The following is a 20,842-nucleotide window of genomic DNA, read 5'->3' on the forward strand; positions in this document are numbered from 1 at the left end:
GGGACTTTCAAAATAGGTGTGACGACTTAAAAAAAAGGCTATATGGCACTGTCAACAATAGCCAAATCATGGAAAGAGCCTAAATGTCCATCACCTGATGAATGGATCAAGAAGATGTGGTATATATATATATATATATATATACACACACACACACACACACACACACACACACATACACAATGGAGTACTATATGGCAATGAGAAAGAATGACATGTGGCCATTTGTAGCAAAGTGGATGGACCTTGAGGGTGTCATGCTAAGCGAAATAAGTCAGGCAGAGAAGGATAGATACCATATGTTTGCATTCAGAGGTCTAACAGGAGAGACCTGGCAGGGGACCAGGGGGAGAGGAAGGGGGAAAGAAAGTGGGGAAGAGTGTGGGACACAGATCAAGGGAGACTACTGAATACTGAAAACGAACCATGGACTGAAGGGAGAGGGGGAGGGAGGGAGGGGGTGATGGTTATGGTGGGGGGCACTTGTGGGGAGAAGCACTGGGTATTATATGGAAACCAATTTGACAATAAGCTATTATTTTTAAAAAAAGGCTATAAATAAGGTGAATAATAAAATGGAGGCAGCCACCTAGGATTGAAGAGGCAGAGAGAAGAATAGGAGAATTAGAAGACACATTTATAGCAAAAGAGGAAGCCAAAAAATAAAAAAGAGAGAGAGAGAGAGAGAGAGAGAGAGAGAGAGCGAGCGCGTGAGAGAGAGTGTGACATTAATCCAGGGGCAGAAAAGGAGAATTCAAGACCTGAGTGACACGATCAAATGGAACAACAACCTTATTATAGGAATTCCTGAAGAGGAAGAGACAGAGATTCTGAAGGGGTACTAGACCAAATTATAACTGAGAATTTCCCAAATCTGGGAAAAGAAATAGACATTCAAATTCAAGAGGCTAAAAGAACCTCCTTAAGACATAATTTGAATTGACCTTCAGCATGACATATTATAGTGAAACTGGCAAAAGATAAACATAAAGAGAGAATTCTGAAAGCAGCTAGGGATAAAAGGGCCCTAACATACAAAGGGAAGTCTATCAGAGTGGTTACAGGCCTATCTGCTGAAACTTTGAAGGCCAGAAAGGAATAGCAGGGTATCTTCAATGTGATGAACAGAAAAAATATGCAGCCAAGAATCCTTTATCCAGCAAGCCTGTCATTCAAAACAGATGGAGAGATAAAGGTGTTCTCAAATAAACAAAAATTGAGAGACTTAATCACCACCAAACTAGCCCTACAAGAAATCCTAAGAGGGACTCTGTGGGGGAAATGTTACAAAGAATACAAGGTGCCAGAGACACCACTATAAACATGAATTCTATGGAGAACACAATGAATCTAAACCCACATTTCTCAATAATAACACTGAATATAAATGGACTGAATGCTCCAACCAAATGACACAGGGTAGCAGAATGGACTGAAAAACAAAATACATGATCTGCTGTCTACAAGAGACTCATTTTAGACGTGAAGATACCTTCAGGTTGAAAGTAAAGGGATGGAGAAATATCTATCAGGCTACTGGAAGCCAAAAGAAAGCTGGAGTAGCCATACTTATATCAGACAAACTGGACTTTAAAGTAAAGGCAGTAACAAAAGAAGAAGAGGGACATTATATAATAAAGACAGGGTCTCTCCATCAGGAAGAGCTAACAATTATAAATATCTATGCACCAAATTCAGGAGGGTCTAAATATATAAAACAATCACAGACAGAAACAATCTTACTGATAAGACTGTGCTAATTGCAGGGGACTTTAATACTCCACTGACAGCAATGGAGAGATCACCCAGACAAAAAATCACTAAGGAAGCAATGGACCTGAACAACACATTGGAACAGATGGAATTGATAGATATATTTAGAACTCTGCATCCAGAAGTTAGGGAATTCATCTTCATCTCGAGTGTACATGGCATCTTCTCCAAGACAGATCACACACTGGGGCATAAAGCAGCCTCCATAAATATAAACAAATTGAGATCATACCATGCACACTTTCAGATCACAATGCTATGAAACTTGAAATTAACCACAGGAAAAAGTCTTGAAAACATCCAAAAATGTGGAGATTAAAAACCACCCTACTAATGAATGATTGGGCTAATCAGGCAATTACAGAAGAAATTAAAAAATTTACGAAAACAAATGAAAACAAAAATACAACAATCCAAAGTCTCTGGGACGCAACAAAGGCAGTCCTAAGAGAAAAGTATATTGCAATCCAGGCCAATCTCAACAAACTAGAAACAGCAAAAATTCAAAATATAACACAGCACCCAATGGAACTAGAAGGGAAGCAGCAAGAGCACCCCCAAACCCAGCAGATGAAAAGAAATAATAAAGATCAGGGCAGAAATAAACAATATGAATCCAAAAAAAAAAAAAGAAAAGTCAAGCAGATCAATGAAACCAAGAGTTGGTTCTTTGAAATAAGAAACAAAATTGATAAACCTCTAGCCAGGATCCTTAGAAAGAAAAGAGAGAGTATCCAGATAAACAAAATCACGAATGAAAATGGATATATTACAACCAATCCCTTAGAAATACAAGCAATCATTAGAGATTACTATGAATAATTATATGCCAACAGACTGGGCGACCTAGAAAAATGGACAAATTCCTAAATGCACATGCACTAGGAAAATTCAAACGAGCAGTGATGGAAAGCATGAATAGACCAATAACCAGTGACGAAGTCGAATCTGTTATCAAAAATCTTCCAAGAATATGAGCCCAGGGCCAGATGAATTCCCAGGGGAATTCTACCAGACATTTAAAGCAGAGCTAATACCCATTCTTCTCAAACTACTCCAAAAAATAGAAATAGAAGGAAAACTTCCAAACTCATTCTATGAAGCCACCATCACCTTGATACCCAAACCAGACAGAGACCCAGCAAAAATAGAGAACCACAGACCAAGATCCGTAATGAATACAGATGCAAAAATACTCAACAAGTTACTGGCAAATTGAATTCAACCATTATAAAAATATTATCCAACATGATCAAGTGGGATTCATTCCTGGGTTACAGGGATGGTTCAAAATTCGCAAATCCATCAATGTGATACATCACATTAACAAAAGGAAAGAAAAAACCCATATCATTCTGTCCATAGATGCAGAAAAAGCATTTAACAAAATACAACATCTCTTCTTAATAAAAACCTTTCAGAAAGTCGGGATAGAAGGAACTTACCTAAACATCATAAAAGCCATTTACGAAAAGCCCACAGCCAATGTTATCCTCAATGGGGAAAAACTGAGAGCTTTCCCCCTGAGATCAGGGACACGACAGGGATGTCCACTCTCACCACTGTTGTTTAACATAGTGTTGGAAGTCCTAGCATCAGCAACCAGACAACAAAAGAACAAAAAGGCATCAGAATTGGCAAAGAAGAAGTCAAACTTTCACTTTTTGCAGATGACATGATTCTCTACATGGAAAACCCAGCAGAGTCCACCAGAAGCCTTCTAGAACTGATCAATGAATTCACTAATGTTGCAGGGTATAAAATCAGTGTACAGAAATCGGTTGCATTCTTATATACCAAAAATGAAGCAACGGAAACAGAAATAAAAAACTGATCCCATTCACAATTGCACGAAAAACCATACAATATCTAGGAATGAATCTAACCAAAGATATAAAAGACCTGTATGCTGAAAACTATAGAAGACCTAAGAAGGAAATTGAATAAGACACAAAGAAGTGGAAAAACATTCTGTGCTCATGGATTGGAAGAATAAACATTGTTAAAATGTCATTATTACCGAAAGCAATTTACACATTCAATGCAATCCCCATCTTCTCAAAGCTAGAACAAACTATCTTAAAATTCGTATGGAACCACAAAAAATCCTGAATAGCCAAAGTAATATTGAAGAAGAAAACCAAAACGGGAGGCATCACAATCCCAGACATTAGCCTCTACTACAAAGCTGTCATCATCAAGACAGTATGGTATTGGCACAAAAACAGACACATGGACCAATGGAATAGAATAGAGATCCCAGAGCTGGACCCACAAATGTACGGTCAATTAATTTTTGACAAAGCAGGAAAGAGTATCCAACGGAAAAAAGACAGCCTCTTCACCAGGTGGTGTTGGGAGAGCTGGACAGCAACATGTAGAAGAATGAAATTAGACCACTTTCCTACATCACCAAAAATAAACTCAAGATGGATAAAGGACCTGAATGTGAGACAGGAAACCATCAAAACCCTCGAGGAGAAAGCAGGAAACATCCTCCTTGACCTCACCTGCAGCAATTTCCTTCTCCATGCATCCCCAAAGGCAAGGGAATCAAGAACAACAAGGAACTATTGGGACCTCATCAAGATAAAAAGCTTCTGCACTGCAAAGGAAACAATCAAGAAAACTAATAGGAAACTGACAGAATGAGAAAAGATAGTGGCAAATGGCATATCAGATACAGGGTTAGTATCCAAAATCTACAAGGAACTCACCAAAGTTCATACACGAAAAACGAATAATCCAGTGAAGAAACAGGCAGAAGACCTGAACACACACTTCTCCAAAGAGGACATCCAGTTGGCCAACAGGCACATGAAACAATGCTTAGCGTCACTCAGCATCAGGGAAATACAAATCAAAAGCACACTGAGATACCACCTCACACCGGTCAGAGTGGCTAAAATGAACAAATTAAGAGAATATAGATGCTGACGAGGGTGTGTAGATACGGGCACCCTCCTACACTGTTGGTGGGAATGTAAACTGGTGCAGCTGCTCTGCAAAACAGTGTGGAGGCTCCTCAGAAAACTATCGATAGAACTCCCCTATGCGCCAGCAATAGCATTGGCGGGGATCTACCCAAGGGATACAGAAATGCGGATACATAGGAGCACATATACCCCAGTGTTCATAGCAGCACTTTCTACAGTAGGCAAATCATGGAAAGAACCTAAATATCCATCAACTGATGAATGGATCAAGAAGATGTGGTATATATACACAATGGAGTACTATATGGCAATGAGGAAGAATGAAATCTGGCCATTTGTAACAAAGTGGATGGACCTCGAGGGTGTCATGCTGAGTGAAATAAGTAAGGTGGAGAAGGACAGATACCATATGTTTGCACTCATAGGTCTAACAGGAGAAACCTAACATAGGACCATAGGGATGGGAAGGGGGAAAGAAAGGTGGGGAGAGACAGGGACACAAACATTGAAAGACTATTGAATACTGAAAACGAACCGAGGGCTGAAGCGGGAGGGAGAGGGGGGAAGGGTGTGATGGTCATGGAAGAGGGTACTTGTGGGGAGAAGCACTGGGTGTTATATGGAAACCAATTTGACAATAAACTATTATAAAAAATAAGTAAAGTCATTTCCTTTCATAAAAAATTTTTTAGCATTTTTTTATTTTTGAGAGAGAGAGAGAGAGAGAGAGTAGGGGAGGGGCAGAGAGAGAGGAAGACACAGAATCTAGAGCAGGCTCCAGGCTCTGAGCTGTCAGCATAGAACCCGAAGTGGGGCTTGAACTCACAAACTGTGAGATCATGACCTGAGCTGAAGTCAGACGCTTAACTGACTGAGCCACCCAGGCACCCAATAAATGTCTTAAACTTTTTTAAGACATAGAAAATATGTGCTATGTTTAGTTTAGAAACACAGTATGTAATCACATACACAATACCTCAACTGTGTAGAAAATGCATGGCAAAAGATAAAGAAAATATCAAAGTGTTCATATTTGTTATCTCAAGTTGGCATGGTAGATGGCTTCAACAGGAAAAGGAGAAGTACTTGCAAGTCCCCTTCCTACATGTGATCTGGAGACAGTAATTGTCCTAGGGCCAAGCAATATTACACTTACTGTAAAGTGGAACCAACGGTGTTTTTCTTAGACTGTTTTTGTCTTCCCCTTAGTTAATCTCACTTAAAAGAAGATTCTGTTAGCCTTATTGGATTAGATCTTTTACAGGTTTATCCTAGGGCCTCAAAAGACCATGGCTACTGAAGTCAGGAGAGGGGTATCTTGTATCAATAGCTAGTATTATTGGATACTGTTTACTTAAGATATGCAAGACACTGTTCTAAGTGTTTTGCATAGATTATCTATTTTATTTAATATCCCTACAAGTAAGGAAACTGAAGCAACAGAGTTTAAGCAACCTGCCCCAAATCACACAGTTTGGAAGCAATGAAGCCAAGATTCAAACCCAAGGCAGCCTGGCTTCAGAGCCTGCCTTTTAAACTGCTGTGTTCTGGGGATCCTGCGTGACTCAGTTGGGTAAGCATCCCACTTTGGCTCAGGTCATGATCTCATGGTTTGTGGTTTCAGCCTTGCAGTGGACTCTGTGCTGACAGCTAGAGTCTGGAGCCTGTTTTGGAATCTGTGTCTCCCTCTCTCTCTGCCCCTCCCCCTGCTCAAGCTCTGTCTGTCTCTCAAAAATAAATAAACATTAAAAAATTTATACTGTGTTCTACTGCCTTCAGTTATATAGTGAATTTGCTTTCTTCCTTATGTTCTTCTAGACTTCCCTCTAGCATTCAATAAGTATTCCTAAAAAGGGAGGCATTTACTCAGAGTCAAAAAAGAGGACACCAGGAAAAATCCCCTGTAGTGTATCTTGCAACAGTCAGAAACCTTACCATGGTTTGTGGCCACAATTTATTTGTAATGTACAATATCCATCTTTTCTGTCCATTCTCAGTGGTGCAGGTACCTCTTGGTTTTATTAGCAAACATACATTATTGGCTAAAATAAATCAAATATTTTCCCATAGAACTTACTCTTTACCCCACACCAGGGGGAAAAAAATGGCCAAAAGAAACTTCTGAGCTCATAAAAGAAGGAATTTAAGTGAGAGTAAATCAAATCACCTTGAGTTCTTGAAGTTGATCTGGTTCATAAAGCTGGGTAGATACTGCCTGTGCAAGGAAAGTGTCTAGCTCATGGCGATGCAGGATTCGGCCACCAGGCCACTGAACCATGTACCTAGAAAATAAAAGCATCATTATTAAAGGCAAAAAAGCTCATTTATTCATTTCACAAATACTTATTAAGCTAAGAATCTATCATGGGCTAGGTTTTGGCAATTCCACTGGAATAAAGGAAATGCATCTGTGCCTTTGGTTGCTTGGAGTCTAGGTGGAAGAGGAGACATGCATGTACATTATTAATGACAGGAGAGTGTGGTAAGTACCAAGATAGAGGAATGCACAGGGTGCTACAAGAGCACAGAAGACAGCTAGGCTAAAGGAGTGAGGGAGGAAATCCTGAAAAAAGTTACAGAAGCTGGGTTTCAAAGGGTCTATAGAAATTAGTAAAACAAAAAGTGGGGAAAGGTGTTCTAGGTTGAAGGCACAGTATACATGAAGGTGTGGAGGTATGGAGTTCAGTATGATATAGCAGGTCCCGTAACTCAAAAAGATATCTGCACCCCCATGTTCACTGCAGCAGCATTTACAATAGCTAAACATGGAAACTACCTAAGTGTCCACTGATGGATGAGTGGATAAAGCAGTTGTGGTATATATACAAATACAACAGAGTATTATTCAACCCTAAAAAATGAGGAAGTCCTACCATTTGCAATAATATGGAGGGATATGACGGCATTATGCTAAGTGAAATAAGTCAGACAGAGAAAGAAAAATACTGTGTGATCTCACTTATAAGTAGAATCTTAAAAAAAAAGAACTCATAGAAAAAGAGATCAGGGTTGTGGTTACCAGAAGGGGGAGGGGGAATTGGAGGAAGGCAATCTAAAGGTATGAATTTCCAGTTATAAGATAAATGGGTGCTGGAGATAATGCACATGATGACTATAGAGTAGATCATGAGAATTCCCATCATAAGGGGCCATTTTTTTCATTTTTCAAATATCTGTATGAAATGATGGATGTTAACTAACTAAACCTATTGTGGTAATCATTTCACAATATATGTAAATGAAACCATCATGCTGTCTGCCTTAAACTTACACAGTGATGTATATCAATTCTTCTCAATAAAACTGAAAAAAAAGGCCAGATCATGAAGTGTCTCAAAGACAGTATTAAGGAATTTGGACCTTCATTCTGAAAATATAAGAAGACACTTAGGGATTATCAGCAGGATAGTGGTATTCACTTGCTCATAGGGTAAGAGAACAGAGGCATGGATACCAGTTGGGAGTTAACTACAGTAATCTGTGGCTGAAGAGGTATGAACAAAGGCATTGGCTCAGGGGTTGGAAAGGGCCAGGGGACAAAGACAAGAGCTACTGAGTAGATAAATCCATAGATATATCCATAGGATTTGGTCATACATATTATGGGAAGGGGAAAAGAAAAAGGAAGAGTCTAAGGTTCCTAGAATTCTAGCAGATGGCTAGATGAGAGGGTCATTCTCCAAGACAAGAAATCTATTAATTAAAATAAATAAGTACTCATTTGTGAGTATTTGACCTGAATTTCATGAACTGAATATGTTTTACTGTTCTAGGCACTGAGATGCAGACAGGAAGATGAAAAACTACATCAGTACAAAGTCTATGTCGTTAGCTCCCTGAAGACCCACAAGACAGTGATCATTCATATTTATTGGAGCTATGTGACACTTCAGAAAGCTGGCCCTTAAAGCAAGGGCTGGTCTCTTCTGAGTGGCACCTGGAATGAATCTGTGGGGACTCTGATCCAGTTACTATCACTAGAAGGCTGTACGGTGCCCTGGAAAGAGCCTGGCTTTGAATCTCTAACCTGCTGTTTCCTCACCCGGAATGATCACAACAGCACAGGCCGCCCTACTGCCATTACTCTTTCTTCAAGCCCATCTGTTATTTCTCTGAACTCCAGGATGTTTCTGGGTCTGCAGAACATGCCAACAAGGCCTGTTGCTTCTTTACAAACTAAGTTCTAGGGGTGCCTAGGTGGCTTAGTCGGTTAACTTGGGCTCAGGTCGTGATCTCAGGTTCATGAGTTTGAGCGCCACATCAGCCTCTCCACTGTCTGTGGGCAAAGACCACTTCAGATCCTCTACCCCTCCTCTGTGCGCTCTTGTTCTCTCTCTCAAAATTAAAAAAAACCCCAAAAACAAAAAACTTAAAACAAATAAAGTTCTAAATGACTGGGCTTTCCAGAAGGTATCTTCGTGGGCCATACAGAAAGAACAATTTCTACCTCCTCCCTGCCTACACATTTTCCACGTTGAAAATTTATTCATACTTTATAATCTATTTTATACTTTTTGATGCTGTATTATATAATACACAATTCTGAGCTTATATCTTCTATCAATATAAAGTATTTCCCTTTGCCCTCAATTTTTTTTTGCCTTGGGGACTATGTTATTTATTAATATTGTTTCTTTCTTTTGATTTATACTTCATTGATTTACCTTTGCCCATTCTGTTATTTTTAATCTTTCCATCTTATTTTGTTGGCAAAATGTGAAGCAAACATAGACAAAAATGAACCGAAATGCAATTATAGAAGAATTTAGCATACTACCATTAAACTATGACATATAAAATATGCCTTAGATACATTTAAAATCACAGAAGATTTGAAAAATACAATAAATAAGGTTCAAATGTTTGACTGAAAACATATTCTTTTTAAGTACCCATGTGAGTTCCTATGAGATCTAGGACTTTGTCTGGCCTCATCTATTGTCTTATTTCTTATTCATATTTATTATAAACTATCTAGCATAGTACATGGCCTAGAGTAGGTATCAGTAAATATTTATTAGGGGACTCACTGAAAGCATCAAACCAAGAAAAATTGCAAGTTAACATTAACAAGGATGACCCACACCAACCAAAATTCTCTAAAGCTGAACTGTACCCGTCACATCCTGATTACTATGAAAGAAAAACTGATCTAAAGGAGCTCCTAAAGTAGTCAAGTGTGGGAGACAGGAGGCTCACTGAAAGACTAATAAAATGAGAAGGATGTGACTTTACAAGTTGAACAGGTTATTTTGGGTGCTCCAAGGAAACAGTAACTAAATTCACCTGGGAGACTCCAAGAAGGCCTCACAGAGGGGAGAACATTTAATTTCTTAGGGGCTTTAGTTCCCTCCCTCATCTCTAAAATGGGGATAATTCTACCTACATCTCAAAAGGTTATAATAAGCAAAGGAGAAAATGCATGTAAAAGCACCTAACACAGTGCCTGTCATAGTAGCACTCTTGGTTACTATTATTTATAACTGAGCCAGTTAGGGTCAAATTCTTCCTTTACTATTTGATGAGGCCCCCATATCACATATTAAGTTCTCATATGTACAAGGATCTGTTTCTACCCTATTTATTCTATATTTATTTTTCATGCCAGTATGATGCTAGCCTAAGTTTTACACGTTTTAAAATATGGTAGTCTCTGTTTTTATCCAATTCTTTTGATTTTAAAAATATTTATGATTTCATTCTGACTTCAAAAGCTGAAGTTTATTATCATTCAGAAAATGTAAAAAATGCAACGAAAAAGTATAAAGAAAACAAAAGAATAAAACTGAAATAATTTTTACTCTTACTATTCAGTTATTACCACTGTCATGTTATGATTTTGGCTTCTTTCTTCTTAACCCCTAAAATCTCAATTTCTCTATTTTACTATATATATATATATATATATATATATATATATGTCTTTTCACTTAACATTATGAGAATGCTCCATTCATTACACACTTTTCAAAAACATTTTTGTTTCATTTCCTTAAAAGAATTTTTTTTTCATTTGAGTATAGTTGACACAATGTTACATTAATTTCAGGTGTACAACTTAGTGACTTAACGAGTTTATATATTATGCTCTGCTCACACGTGTAGCTACCATCTGTCATCATACAAAGCTATTTTTTATTTTGCAAAAATTTTACATATCAGAAACTTACCTAAGATTTTTTTTGTTGAGGTAGAATTTACATACCATAATTCATCCATTAAGTGTAGAATTTAATAATATTTAGTAAATTTACAGAGTTGTACAACTATCACCACAATTGAGTTTTAGAATATTTTTGTTGCCCCAGAAAGATCCCTCCTGCTCACACACAGTCACTCCTCAATTCCACCGCTTATCTACTTCTATCTCCATAGATTTGCCTTGCTGGACATTTCATATAGATGGAAGTTTGTGGTCTTTTGTAATTGGCTTCTTTCCTTAGCATAGTTTTTATTTTAATTCAACTTTCAAGGTTGATATTGTTGTAGATTCACATGCAATTGTAAGGAGTAAAACAGAGGGATCCTTTGAACATTTAACCCAGTTCTCCTAATGGTATTATCTTGCAAAATATAATACAACATTACAGCCAGGATATTGACACTCATCTAGTCAAGATATAAAACAGTTCCATCACTAAATGGATCCCTCATATTTCCTTTTATAACCACACTTACCTTCTTCCCCCACTCCCTGTTCCTAACCCCTGGAAGTCACTAATCTGTTCTCCATTTCCATAATTTTGTCACTTCAACAATGGAATATAAATGGAATCACACAGTATATAATCTTTTGGGATTGGATTTTTTAACTTAGCATAATTCCCTTAAGATTCATCCAAGTTATTGTGTTACCTAAACTTTGTTGCTTTTTATTGGTCAGTAGAATTCCATGGTATGTATGTACAATAGTTGAACAATTCATTTGTTGAAAGACATCAGGGTTGTTTCTAATTTTGGAGTATTAAAAATAAAGATGCTATAAACATTAGTGTACAGGTTTCTGCGGGGGCAATGAGAAAGAATGAAATGTGGCCATTTGTAGCAAAGTGGATGGACCTCGAGGGTGTCATGCTGAGTGAAATATGTCAGGCAGAGAAGGACAGACCCCATATGTTTGCACTCATAGGTCTAACAGGAGAAACCTAACAGAGGACCATAGGGAGGGGAAGGGAGAAAGAGAGTTGGGGAGAGAGAGGGACACAAATCATGAGAGAGTATTGAATACCGAAAATGAACTGAGGGCTGAAGGGGGACGGGGAGGGGGAAGGGTGTGATGGTCATGGGTGGGGGCACTTGTGGGGAGAAGCACTGGGTGTTATATGGAAACCAATTTGACAATAACTTGGAAGTTATTTTAAAATTTGTTTAGTAAGGTTTAAAAATTTGACAATTAAAAGAAAAGTTACAGAAACTGTTGGGTCAGGATACATTTAAGTAGAAAGTACATGAAAGTAATTAGAGAGAAGGGAAAAAATCCACTACTTTAAAGGAGAAAAACAAGATGGCAGTCAGGACGGTGTAGGATGGGCATTAACAAGGAAACAGTGGACATGGTGTGCAAACCCAGCTACAGAGTAGGGTCAGGCCAGGCTGAGCCTGGACAAGTCAGGTTTTTGGCATCCAGCTTGCCTAGTGTCTGCCATGGGACTGCACTTGCTGCCTCACACAGGGATAATGGTTTCCTCAAAAAATAATCTGAGCCTTTAAGTTCAGGCAGACCTTAGAGAATAAATACAGGCAATAAAGGCAGAAAGGAAAACACAATTCAAGTGACTCAAATATCTGCCTTACATGTTTCTTCTCTTCCTCTAAAATCTCTTCCACAGCCCCAGCTCTGTGAAGCCCTCTCCGATCCACAGATACAGCAAGTATGTGGCCCCTCCCAAGTGTGCAGGCAGACAGAATGGCAAGTCAGACTTTCCACGTATCCCCCATGCGCTGAGATGACCAAATCCTCCCTGTCTCTCTCCCACTGAACTGTGAGGAATTGGATGGAGATTGTGCCCTTCTGTCCTTATCTTCATATGGAGATGGCTGTGGGTTCATTAAGACCCTTTGCTCATAAGCACGCAGGCTAAAGACCCACCAAACCAGCTAGAGTGATAGGCATACCACCTCTCCCAGGGATATGGACCTTGGGTGCAACTTTGTTCTGGAGGAAGCGAGCATGTTTCCTATGCCCCATGCTACTTACTGGCCCCCTAGAGCCACCCTATACTGGGGCACAATCATAATTTGGGAGAATTTCTTTAACACATGAAATCAATGCCTAGGTACAGATTTCAAGCAATAGAGAGGGCTGCTTTGTCAGAATAGCACCGTTCCAGTGGGGGAACACGGGCCAGTTTTGGAAGCCCTGGAGGGAAAGGTGGATCTTGCATTCACCTGTGTGTGGAAAGAATGCTAGGTGCGTGTACCTATGTGTGTGTGGCAGGAGGGTATGGGCTCATATGCCTCTGCAGCTACATGGCAGGCTTGACCTGGCTGCTTGCCTTTGGGCTGCTGCATCTTGGGGCTCTTGCTGACAGAAGGCCCCCAGTGCAGGCTGCAATCGTTCGGGAATGTGGCCTGCCCAGGTTCAGCAGAGAAAAGCGAGGGGACCTGACCAGGGGCCAGTGCTCAGCAGCAAACTGTCTGGAAGCCAGGCAGTGTAGCTTTCCCAACCAGGTTAATATCCTCATCTGTGCCCTGGTCAAGGCACTTCACCAGATTCTTCTGAAAGAGGAGAGGGTGGTAGGTGCTCATCATGTAAGCACTGCCAAAAATCTTCTGGTAGTAGTAGCACTTATTGCTCTTGTGCTTGGATGGGAGGAACTCATAAATAACCACCTGGTCACACAGTGTCATCATGATGATGATGCCAAGCATCCCAGAGAATGGGGGATTTAGCTGAATCACTGCTGGGGAGACTTCCTGAGTGATGTCCCATGGCTTCCAAAGTTCAAGGATGTAAAAGCGCTGATCAGGATGCAGCTTACCAACAGATCTTACAGTTCTCAAAGAAGCTGTAGTTAGGGGTCTGGTACCACTTTAGGATATCTGAATGGTAAACAGACGGGTCTCACACAACTTGGATTCCCTCGTTGTATAAACTGTTTGTGAGGAAGTGCCCTTCAGGGATGACCAACTGAGAGTTCGTCAGGCAAATGGTGGTTTTTGTGCCCACATCTTGTTGGAAATGGGCTGTGTGTACCCCACTAAACTCCAGGACTGCATCATGATCCTCTGTTTTTTGGCCCATCTGGGAGGACTTCAGAGATTCTGCTGATGAGACAACAGCACATCTACCCCACAGCCCAGCCTTGGTCCTAATGTTCTCCTTGGGCAGGAAACCCTCCCATTTGGAGACGTTGAAGGGAAAATCTGTGGCCTCTACTCTAGATACATTCACATGGTCCTAGAGGTGGCAGTGCAGTGCCTGACCCCTGGCCTTGGCCCCTTATAAGATACTTTATACTTGTTAATGTTCAGATAATTTATCCAGATTTTCTGCAGCCAGGTGTAAGGTTTTTGGAAGAGCTGTCCTTGTTCCACACTTGGAAGGAGGCATCTGGCTTGGCCTTAGCTGGGTCCTGGGGACTGCTGAGGGACTGGTTGCCCCTATGGGGGTTCTGGGTGCTTCTTGAAGTCACAGACTGTTTCTTCAGACTTCTCAACATCTTGAATCCTTTGGTTTGCAATTTAAGGGAATCATAGTAACTCTCTTTCTTCTGCATCATGATCTTCAAATGACCATGAATAGGAGAAAGGCCAGCAGCACACAGCAGCTAAACTATTTCTTCAAGCTGGTGTGAATGAGAGGCATTCAAGACAGCCATTCTGTTCTGAGCAGGAAAACAAAACTGCTTTTGGCTAATCCCCTTGGAGTTGCAGGCCTTCAAGTCTTTAGGAACCAGTATGATTCTCCATATGAGGAATGTTTGCTTTATTGGGCCTGTAGGCCAAGGCTCATTTTTCTCAGGATGACCAAAAAACATCTCGAAGTTCCCAGGGTCAAGGTCAGTGCCTGTAGCTCAGCTTCATGTGCCAAATAAACAAATGCTTTCTTCTTGCAAAGAAGGTGCTCCACAGCCCAGGAGTAGGGGCCTATATGCAGCCTAGGATCAAAGCCTTTATGGACGAGGAAAGCCCTCAGTGCTGGGACAGAGGCCTGGCACCAGCATTTGGACATGCTCGAGGCCAGTTCACATTAGCTAGGCTCCATGACTTTACTATTTCTCTGTGGGCTGCTTGCTATGGAACTCTGTACAATTGGCTCTACCTTGCTTTCTGGGTGCTTGACACCCAGGCTGCAGCTGTTCCCTGTATTAGTGCCAGGTGTCTTCCTCAGCTGGCCCTGTCCCCCAATTCCCCTTCGGCAGGTGCTGGCCAACTCTGTGCCCTGCGGCTGCAGGGGAGCCTGGCAGGTAGGCTCCTGGTATCAGGCACTGAGTCCTGGCAGGAGGGTCTACTGGGGAGGAGTTGGGAATCTGGGCTGAGGGGTGGATGGGACAGTGAAGGAGGGAAGAAGAGAGCCTCAACTGGCAAAAGTTTTTAGTTCTAAGGAGGTCCAATTTATTAATGTTTCCTTCCATGAACTGTGGTTTTGGTTATAAGTCTAAAAACTCTGCCTAACTCTAGATCTTGAAGACTTTGTATTTTTTCTAAAACTTATATAATTTTATGTTTATATTTTAAGTCTATGATCTATTTTGAGTTAATTTTTGTATAAGGTGTGAGATTTAGATCAAGGTGTTTTTGTTTTTTGGCTTACAGGATTCCCATTGTTCCACTACCATTTTTGAAAGGCTATCCATTCTTGACTGAATTGTTTCTGCACCTCTGTCAAAAACCAGTTGACTGTATTTGTGTGGTTCTGTTTCTGCATTCTTTATTTTCTTCCATTAACCAATGTGTTTATACCTTAGTAAATACTGCCATTGTCTTGATTACTTTAGCTACATACTATGCCTCAATATTGGGTAGAGTGATTCCTATACTTTTTTCTTCATTATCAGGATTGTTTTAGCTACTGTAAAACCTGTGCCATTGAATATAAATTTTAGAATAAGTTCATCTATGTCCACAAAAAATCTTGCATTAAAAAATATTTCCTCCCACAGAAATTATATTAAACCTATAGGTCAATTTGAGGAGAAATGACTGCTTTACTATGGTAAGTCTTCCAGGTCATGAACTTTCCTTCTTTGATTTCTTTCATCACCATTTAGCATAATGATTTTACATGCTCTGGCATGTATCAGTAATTTGATGGATTTTATTGCTGTGTGATATTTCACTGATGGATATACTACTTGTTTATCCATCTACCAGTTGACAGATATTTGAGTTATTTCCACTTTTTGACTATTATGAATAATGCTTCTATGAACATTCCTGTCCAAGTCTTTGTGTGGCTATATCTTTTTGATACACCTTTGGGAAGGTATGTAGCAGTGAAATAAATAAGTCATAGGATACATTTATGTTTAACCGTTTAAGAAAATGCCAAACTAATCTCCAAAATAGCTGTAACCATTTTAGTTCCCACCAGCAATTTACAAGGGAATTCCATTTCTCCACAGCTTGACCTACATATGTTATTGTCTATCTTTTTTAATCATTCTGAGTGATATTTCATTGTGACTTAGATTTGCATTTCCCTAATGATTACTCAACTTGAGAATCTTTTTATATGCTTATGTTCCAATCTTATATCTTTTATGGAAAAATGTCTATTTTTAGACATTTTTAGAGAGTGGCTTTTTAAAGTACGCTCCACACCCAATGTGGGGCTTGAACTCACGGTCCTGAGATTAAGAGTTGCATGTTTGGGACACCTGGGTGGCTTAGTCAGTTGAACATCATTGATCTTGATGATCAATTGAACATCTTGATCTCAGCTGGGGTTGTGACCTCATGGTTCATAGGATCAAGCCTCTCATTGGGCTCTGCGCTGACAGCACAGGACCTGCTTGGGATTCTCTCTCTCTCTAAAAATAAATAAACATTAAAAAAAGAGTTGGATGTTCTACCAAGTGAGCCATCCAGGTGCCCCCCTCTTTTCTCATTTTTAATTTGGTTGTTGGTTCTTTTACATGTTGTAAGAGTTCTTTATATATTCCGGATACAAGTTTTTTATTAGATATATGATTTGTAAATATTTCCTGTGGCTTGTATTTTTGGTTTCTTAATGGTGGGTTTGAAGTGCAAGATTGGTATTTTGATGAAATCCATTTTTTTAGTGCATCGTGCTTTAGCTGTTGTATCTAAAAAATCTTCACCTAACCCCAAATCATGAAAATTTTCTCAGGTTTTCTTGGTAAGTTGTATAATTTTAAGTATTACATTTTGATCTATTATCCATTTTGACTAATTTTGTGTATAAAGGATCTAAACTCATTATTTTTATCAGGTCAGGTCAAACTGGTTGACATTGTTGCTCAAGTCTTCCATATTTTTGCTGATTTTCTGTTTTTGTTCTGGCCATTATTGAAAGTAGGGTGTTGAAGACATCAACTATTATTGTTGAAGTATATTTTGTTCTTAATTTTATTGGTTTATGCTTCATGCACTTTGTTAGGAGTACATATGTTTAAAATTGGCCTATTTTCTTGATGAATTGACCCTTTTATCATTACAAAACATTCTTTTTTATCTCATAACATTACTTGTCTTAAAGTCTATTTTTTCTGATATTATTATAGCCATTACAATTCTCATATGGCTTCTGTTTGCATTATATACTTTTTCTATTCTTTTCTTTTGAATATATTTGAGTCTTTGAATCTATTAAAGTTTTTTTTAATGTTTTATTTATTTTTGAGAGTGACAGAGAGACAGTGTGAGCAGAAGAGGGTCAGAGAGGGTGGTAGACACAGAATCAGAAGACAGCTCCAGGCTCTGAGCTAGCTGTCAGCACAGAGCCTGACATGGGACTCAAAACCACGAACCATGAGATCATGACCTGAGCTAAAGTTGGATGTCCAACTGATTGAGCCACACAGGCGTCTCAAGTCTTCGAATCTAAAGCATATCTCTTGTTCACAGTTCATGCTTTTTACCCAATCTGACAATCTCTGCCTTTTGATTATTCAATTCATTTACATTTGACATAGTTATGTTTAGATGTTTCATACCGGTTTTTTTTTTTTTGGCCTTTTCCTCTTTTACTGTCTTCTATTGTGTTAAACAGATGTTCTCCAGTGTAGCATCTTAATTTTTTTTCCCTATTTTTGGTAATTTTCATGGTGGTTGCTCTGTGGATTATAATGTACATCTTATTTGACACACTACTTCAGGTTAACACTAAATAATTCCAGTAGAATATAGAGAGAGTGCTCCAATATATTTCTGTTCTTTCCTCCCTCTGCTATAGCACTGTCATATATATTATACCTTCATTCTAAAACCAAAACACAATTTCATAATTGTTGCTCTATGCAGTGGTCTTTTAAATCGGTTAAGAGGGGTGCCTGGCTGGCTCAGTCCATGGAGCATGTGATTCTTAATCTTGGGGTTGTGAGTTCAGGCCCCATGTTGGATACAGTGATTACTTAAAAATAAAATCTTAAGAGGCAAGATGGTGGAGAAGTAGGGTTCTCTGGACATTTCACTTGTCCGTATATATCAATCTAAGAAGGACTGAAGCCACAGTACTCTGATCTGCAAGAGTCTGGGAGGAAAAGACATAGTCCGCTAAGAAGACAGCCTCATAAGTGTATCAGTGCAAACTGGGGATGATAAAAATGGGCCGGGACCAGGAGGCTTGGAGGGGAGGGACCCCCTTTGTGCAGAGCTGTGGAGATGAGGAGAAGAGAAAGAGAGGCTAAAAACACTCATAGAGCTGTCTCTAGAGAAGAGAAAAATCTCAGTGTGGGATGAAGAGGGATCCTATCATACCATCTATAACTGCAGGGTGTGGGGAGAGAGATCCTTTCTTTCTAGTTGGGGTACTTTCCTTGGGCTCAGTGCCCTGATCCCAGGTAGCGCCAGGAGAAGCTGCTCCCCTACTCCCCCTACTAGATCCCCAGCAAAGAAGCCGCCCACCTGTGGGAGTACATCTCATCTTGGTGGGGTAGCACTAAAGTGCATGGACTAGGATCTGGAAACTAGGTGGGGTTTGGAAAATATATTGTGGCCTGCCTGCAGCACAAGGAGATTGGACCCAAAACAGTGGGTTGCAATGCTTGGTTTGAGAAGGGACTGGGGCGCTGCCATTCTTCTCCCCACAACCACCAAGGGCGGGCCTCGGGGAGCAGTCAGCAGAGACCCTCAATGGAAGCGAGACCTCCCTACACCAAACCATGCTCATTGCGCTGGAGAGCTGTCTTTCCCCCCCCCCCCCCCCCCCGGAGACTGGGCAAGACCAACACTGAGGCATTGCTGTAATTAGATCTTGCGATTCAGATATATTTTCCCTTATCCTATTCTGATCTCTCCCATTTGCTGGAGTGGGAACACAGGACATTGGTTCTCCTAAACAGTCATACTTAATCCATTCTCTTGATGCTACCTTCCTTTCTCTCTCTGGAATAATCAGACTATATAGTTCTTTGGGTAACATTATCTTCATTTTTTTTCTCCTCAATTCCTACCATATTCTCCTCTTTCTCTCTCTGAATGAAGCCTTTTAGTCTCTGCCTGGTCATCATTCAACTTCACTTCTTCCACACCCCTGTCACCTCTCTATTTGTATGTGCTCTTCCACCAGCATTGCCTCCACCCTGCTCTTTATTTGTAGTTGGGATTTCTGGTTTTATGCTTTTAGACTGTCCTTTATCTTTTGTTGTTTTTGTTCACCCCCCCCTTTTTTTCTTTTCTTTCCCCTTTTGATTGGCATGTTTGTTTGATTTGTCTGTGTGTTTGCATGCTTTCCTTCCCTGTTTGTCTGTCTGTTTTCCTTTTTAGGGCTACCTTAAGAAGCAAGCCAAAGTACACATGGTGGAGAGACCCAAATATCACTGAGTAGGGAAAGAAAATAACCAAAGGCACAAGAAGAGAAACCAAGAGACACCATTAAAAGAACACTTTGTGAACAGAGAGGCCCTGGACAGTCAATGAGTCTCTTTTAATATAGCAATACACATAGGTGCAGAGGGCATAACAAGCTTTTAAAACTGACAAGAGACAGAAAGCTAGCCAAAATGATGAAACTGAAGAACTCTCCTCTAAATAAATTCCAGGAAAAAGCTACAGCTACAGAACTACTCAAAACAGATATAAGCAACATAACTGACCAAGAATTTAGAACAGTCATAAAATTAATTGCTGGGCTTGAAAAAAGCATGGAAGACATCAGAGAAGCTATTGATACAAAGACTAGGGACCTTCAAAATAGCTGTGATGAGTTTAAAAATGCTATAAATGAAGTGAATAATTAAAAAGAGGCTGCCACTGCACGAACTGAAGAGGCAGAGAGGAGAATAGGTGAGTTATAAGACATAGTTATAGAAAAAAGGAAGCCACAAAAAAGATAAATTGACCCAGGAGCATGAAAAGAGAATTCGAGACCTGAGTGATACAGTCAAAAGGAACAATATTGGTAACATAGGAATTCCTGAAGAAGAAGAGAAAAAGGTCCTGAAGGGGTGCTTGATCAAATTATACCTGAGAACGTCCCCAATTTGGGGAATGAAATACACATGGAAATCCAAGAGGTGCAGAAAACTCTCCTCAGACATAACGTGAATCGACCTTCAGCAAGACATATCATACTGGCAAAATATAAGGATAAAGAGAGAATTCTGAAAGCAGCTAGAGATAAAAAGGCCATAACATATAAAGGGAAACCTATCAGAGTGGTTACAGACCTATCTCCTGAAACTCTGAAGGCCAGAATGAAATGGCAGGAAATCTTCAATGTGATGAACAGAAAAAATATGAAGTCAAGCATCCTTTATCCAGCAAGATTGTCATTCAGAATAGAAGGAGAGAGCGGCTGCACCAGTTTACGTTGCCACCAACAGTGTAGGAGGGTGCCCGTCTCTCCACACCCTCGCCAGCACCTATAGTCTCTTGATTTGTTCATTTTAGCCACTCTGACTGGTGTGAGGTGGTATCTCAGTGTGGTTTTGATTTGAATTTCCCTGATGATGAGTGACACTGAGCATCATTTCATGTGCATGGTGGCCATCTGGATGTCCTCTTTG

General features: G+C 39.9%; 1 protein-coding gene and 1 pseudogene across 1 annotated transcript in view; both read right to left on the reverse strand.

Moving 5' to 3' along the window:
* FAM120C (family with sequence similarity 120C) overlaps nt 1-20,842 on the reverse strand; it is a 132,694-nt gene that overhangs the window by 14,812 nt on the left and 97,040 nt on the right. Inside the window, exon 7 of the mRNA XM_029929656.1 lies at nt 6,877-6,991. Within this exon, the coding sequence (XP_029785516.1) occupies nt 6,877-6,991 (115 nt within the window). The remainder of the gene's footprint in view (nt 1-6,876; nt 6,992-20,842) is intronic.
* Nucleotides 13,332-14,517, reverse strand: LOC115284266 (annotated as a pseudogene).

The sequence above is a fragment of the Suricata suricatta genome, chromosome X (assembly GCF_006229205.1).
Source record: "Suricata suricatta isolate VVHF042 chromosome X, meerkat_22Aug2017_6uvM2_HiC, whole genome shotgun sequence".
Lineage (NCBI taxonomy): Eukaryota > Metazoa > Chordata > Mammalia > Carnivora > Herpestidae > Suricata > Suricata suricatta.